At 41.1% G+C, this 5,345-nt stretch overlaps 1 protein-coding gene across 1 annotated transcript; it reads right to left on the bottom strand.

Annotated features, from left to right (window-relative positions):
- Nucleotides 1-242: 242 nt before the first annotated feature.
- On the bottom strand, nt 243-2,823 carry LOC123971285. The gene is made up of 2 exons (XM_046050003.1): nt 1,154-2,823; nt 243-751 (listed from the first exon to the last, which is right to left on the bottom strand). Exons 1-2 carry the CDS (start codon nt 1,260-1,262, stop codon nt 243-245), a joined length of 618 nt encoding a protein of 205 aa, XP_045905959.1. The 5' UTR covers nt 1,263-2,823.
- Between the last annotated feature and the right edge of the window lie 2,522 nt (nt 2,824-5,345).

Genomic DNA, 5,345 nt, shown 5'->3' with positions numbered 1-5,345 from the left:
TTTCATTACAATTTATTCACTTTAAATAAATTATAATATAAAATTATAGGATTAACAGGAATTGTAGTTGCTCAACACCACAGGAACAGAGGTTCACGGAACGAGAAGGGGGAGGAAGGATGGTGAACTTGCATGTTAGTAAAGGCAGAAGGAAGGACAGGTAAACCTAAAAGAAGTAAGGAGAGTCAATCATCCTGTGTGCTGGCACTGTTTGCATTATCATCATTTCTCTAATCCCTGTTTCATGTAATAATATTTAGATGAAAAAAAAAAAGCAGGGACTGGTACTCTATCTCCACAAAGGTGTGAATTGACTTAAGTTCCTCAATGCGTTTGGCACATGAGGAGAAGTGGCTAAAGGTCTTGTTGAAGACATTTTCGATGTCAATATTTAGCCGATCTCCTGCGTGTTTTGCACTGTTGTGAACGATGTGGGCCACACAGTTTGCCTTCAAAATGCAATTGTTGTTCTCTTTCAGTTTCTGGAAGACAGAGTTGTGTCTCCCGTAATTCAGACTAGCACTGTCAGCGGAATATGCAGATAACATGTCTAATCCCAGTCCGTTTTCCTCCAGCTTGGTGACTATCTGGTTGTTGATCGCGGCAGATGTTTCATCACTGTCATCATAGAAATCAAGGACCTTCGTTTGTACTCCCAAGTCTGGCGTCCAGTAACGCACTGACAGTGGGTTGAGCTTGGTGGTCCCATGATTGGAGGCATCTGAAGCCACTGAGAAGAATGGCGTGTGGGCTGTGGAGACACACACAGATGGGATGAACTTATATATGAACGTATAAAAAATACAAGATACTGCTTTACTGTTTTTGATCATTGATTTTATATAAATATTATCTATAGAAATATTTATAACTTTTCAAAAATTAGAGTTGCTTTTGTTTGTTTAGTTTGGGAGATAACGAATAGTGAAATGTTGTCACAATCATGTAAGGATACACAGAGCCTGGTTTCACGAAGGCACAGATGAGCAGCATTATGTTAGCTAACGTTAGCTACTAATGCAATTTCAGTGAACTGAAGGAAAAGTTGACTTTTAACATACCAGTAGAAGAAGGTGATTAGCTAACATTAGCTAGCTAACGTTAGACAAATAGCTAACACACAACAATCTTAAATCCATGAACATAACTTTACCTTTGGTTGTTGCCTCTCGTTGCTCATTCAGTGGTTTTCTGAGGACTTTCAAGCAATCTTCAACAGAGGCAGGGGCAAGCACATTCATGACAATGGCTTCTGCCTTCATCCGGACCAGAGTCCAGATAAATCTTTGGGGCTAGCTTTGTGCCACAATCTCCTGCTCGATATGATGTAATTTATGTTGGACAGTGTGATACACACTCGTCACCTCTGCAGCAGTCACTTTGTCAGCTAGAAAGTCGTTTTTAGGTCGCAGGAAAGCATCCATAGATTTGGATGTCTCTTTCTGTTGGACACGTTTCTTGTGAGTCTCCGTCGAGTCTTTGTCGTTTGACATTGTATTACCCTCCATGGACGATTGAGAAGAACGTTTTGCAAAGGTCACAAAAAGCCCTCTCGGTATCCCCCTCAACACCTTTCAGCCACAAATATTCATTTTCCCAGTCTTTCTTGTACCCACACCTTCTCTTTTTAATTGATGATGGCGGTGCCTCAGACTCAGTCTCTTTCTCCATTTTTCGAATTGGAAAGCGCGCATCTAAAAGTTCCTTCCCAGAGTGTCTGGTATGCACATGCGTGCGCTGTCATGTCAACAACAAAAAAGTTGACAACAACCTAGTCAGCAGTTCAACAGAGGGGTGGGTCACGTGGGTGTGGCAACAGTAGCGTGCTGAACTGTCAAGTAATGTTCGTTTTGGTGCCTGGGGCTCGAGGATATAGAGTGACCAACTTTTTTTTTGAGCAAGCATTGATTATGCGTGACACGGTCTCAATTTGCGGGACGCATGAATTGGGCTTCAAACACTGTGCGCACGCGCTACGCGGGACGGGTGGTCACCCTACCATACAATAATCGCAGGTGATTTCAACCAGGTGCAAGATGGGATTGTAGATAAAACTTCTCCCACCACTAATGTACCAAAAGATAGATAGTCTATACATTTACTGATTAAGGATCAAGGCCTTGATCTTATCTGGAGACTGATAAACCCCAGAGACAAAAAATATACCTTTTACTCACACAATCATAAATGACATTCAAGCATAGACTGCTTTTTGTTATCAAATGATCTTACAGAAGGGATGATGCACTGTTACAGTTGCTCGACACCGAAAGGGCTTTCAATAGGGTAAAGGGGACTTTCCACATAAAATGGGCTACGGTAATTTATTTATCACCTACAGCATCTGTTTTAACTAATGGAATGATGCCCCCCTCCTTAAACCTGACGAGGGGTTCAAAACAAGGAGATCCTCTCTGTCCTAGGCCTTTTGTTTTATTTCAAGAACCACTAACTGCAGAAAAAAGCGGACACAGGTGTTACAGGGGATGGGGTGGGGGTTGTGAACATAAATTATTTCTGTACGCAGATGATATCTTATTACTCATATCAGACTCTGGTAACTCTGTGGATTTAGTTTTAAACAAGAGTGAGGCCTTTTCAGAAATCCCTGGGTATCAGATTAATTAGCATAAATAAGAGGCTATGTCTGTATCTACAACATGTTTTTTCTTGGGTAGTTCTTTCCAGTTCAAGTGGATTCCAGTGGGCATGAAATACTAGGGTTTAAGATTATGTGCAGATTTGGAGAATATTATTATATAGAATAATATAATTTAAAATCAATTTGCTACCATTGCTTCATGAAAATGAGATGAAAAACAGGGAAGTGAAGGGACTGTCAACAAGAGAGAAAGTTCAAAAAGCTGTTTCTACACATCTTCCCCTGCTGATTTTGACAGTAAATCATTCATAAATTCAATGAATGCTGATGTTATAATGCAAATTTAGTCTAAAACGACAGGTCTTACATCTGCATTACCCTCACTAGTGGACTTATCTAAAGATGTGACATAAAAATGCCGACATACTTGATTGTGGGAAGAAGTCCTATCCATATCGCTGTCAGGCGTATCATAGCAACGCTGTCACTCACATTCTCGTATTCTCTGTTTGGGTAGTGCAACATAACATGACAGACAGACTGAGGGATAACAGAGCAGGAGGGTTTCCTTCTATCTCATACCAAACACCCTGTCTTAATAGTCCAATGGTTGGCAACCCTATAGTACAGTAACAAGGAAAACTGGAAGTGAACGATTAACATTAAGTCCCCAGAGGAAGTACAACACCCTAATAAATATATTAAATATACACAAGAGTTTAAGTGGAAAGAGTAAAATACATAGCCTAACACTTAGCCAAACAGTAATTCAACAGTAATCTAGAATGTTGCATTAGCAACACATTAGTCTCAGACAGCTAGTACAGTAGTTAGCTTGGTTAGCAGTGAACTGGTTGCAGGGAAACTAAATTATACTAAGTCACAAATCAACAATCACAAAACAGATGTAATACAAAGAGTACCTATGCTCCAACACAGGAATTTGGGAAGTAAATAAAAGATGTCTGTCAACATTTGCATTTGCTAAACGCTGAGAGTTAACAATGTCAGTTAAACTGTAACTGTTGTCAAATTGCAGCACTCACATGTAGGGGTCATGTGTTCCCATGTGTAGCTGTTTTGAAAGGAAGTCTGGAAGACATGATCAATTGCTCAACATAATTTTGGCCATGAAGTCCTGCAGTTTCTTTTGTTACAGGCTGACCTGGATGCACTGCTCCACCCTGACAGCCCTTTTTTCCAGCCCCACTAAAAGCCAGTCACAGCGGCAATGGGGAGTTTGATATGATGACAAATGGTTAAATCCAGTGGCTGAATTATCGACTGGAACCACAATGTGAGGACAAAATTCTTCTGGGACGAGAGTTGAGTGGAAGCTGCTCTACACTCTAATTGCCCCCCGCCCACCTACTCGTTTCTTTCTTGGCAGCCCTGTGTTGAGTGTTACGCAGCACTGATGAACTCTACAACACACTTTTAAGTGTTCCAATAATTAAAGCCCACAGAGATTGTCAAGATAATGCACTGCACAACAATAAGCTGCATGAATTCAAGAGCCTTGCACAACAGGTGTGGTCATAATGCTTAATTGCAGTGTCCTTGCAACTGCCATTGCCTGAAACATTTCTTTTTTTTATGTGATGGTGCTACCCTTTCACCTGAGGAGACAGCTGAGGCAAATGCAGACTTTGTGGCTCTGGAGAGAATATGCAAATGTAAGGAGATGGAGTTTATGATCCAGAACTACTCTGCTCAGAAACGGAACAATAAGTGACGGCAGTTGAAGTCAGGAAGAAAGAATCTGCAAAGTATTCATGAAATGAAAGTCAGAATAATGAGACCTGAGTCTGAGGCGTATCCCTGCTCTAACACAGCAATTAGGTTGACTGTGACAAGCTAGATAAGATTTTGTCACATGACAAGGCAGCTTGTAAGGACAAATTGAAAAAAAAGTTTTGCATTTATTTTAAATATTTCTGTGGCATTCAAATAGGTTCTTTAACAACCCTGTCTCCTAGAAATTACAAGTATACTGCTAATTTGGATTCAGATTATGTTTTTATCACATAATGAGGAAACGCTGCTAATGAATCTGCCAAGACCCAAAACGTTAATTACCTCATTCTAAACTTTTCTTCTGTGTGGTCCCTCTGTGGTGCAATGATTTACGGAAATCCCTCTCTGTCTTCAAAAATCACTCGAAAAAACAAGATAATTTAGAGCCCCAGTAACAAGTGACATCCACATTCGTCAGAGGGTCATCACCATTGCGCTGGAAAGGTAAGTTTGTGGGCAAGTTAGTGGCCACACCCATTTCTTTTGTAATTGTCCAAAATCAGCAAAGTACTGGGAAGATGTACATGCTGAGAAACCATTTAAATGTCACAGCTCTGGCTGTGATTCCAATTTTTCTGTGTTCCCCTCCTCCTTTGTGTGTCTTTGCACGTGTGTGTGTATGTTGTGGACACGGATTACCATTCCAGGCACCTGGCTGATCTACTCACCTGATTCCAATCATCTCATCTACTTCCTGTTTAAATAAGCCAGCTCTCCTGCTACTCATCACCGGATTGTTCCGTCTCCTTAGTGGTACAGTAACTCTCGGCCATGTGTTATAATTGCCTAGTGTCTATTTGCTTACATGTGGTTTTTCTGTGCCTGCGCCCACTGTTCACTGCTCACCTCAAGCCACCTCTGCAAACACCAGCCACACCACTTCATCTCCAAGCTGCCTGCCTCCAGTCTTCATCAGCCTGCCAGTCACTTCATTCTTTGATCATTT

This window comes from Micropterus dolomieu, linkage group LG05, assembly GCF_021292245.1.
Source record: "Micropterus dolomieu isolate WLL.071019.BEF.003 ecotype Adirondacks linkage group LG05, ASM2129224v1, whole genome shotgun sequence".
NCBI lineage: Eukaryota > Metazoa > Chordata > Actinopteri > Centrarchiformes > Centrarchidae > Micropterus > Micropterus dolomieu.
Note: the sequence above shows the minus strand (reverse complement) of the source record. Positions and strands in the feature narration are given on the sequence as shown.

What these genes read in the sequence shown, in the direction of transcription:
- LOC123971285 (XM_046050003.1), bottom strand. Translation starts at nt 1,262, where the DNA reads ATGAAGGCAGAAGCCATTGTCATGAATGTGCTTGCCCCTGCCTCTGTT. An exon ending in ACGAGAGGCAACAACCAAAG is followed by an intron (nt 752 to 1,153) that starts GTAAAGTTATGT and finishes GTGTCTCCACAG; the next exon opens with CCCACACGCCATTCTTCTCA.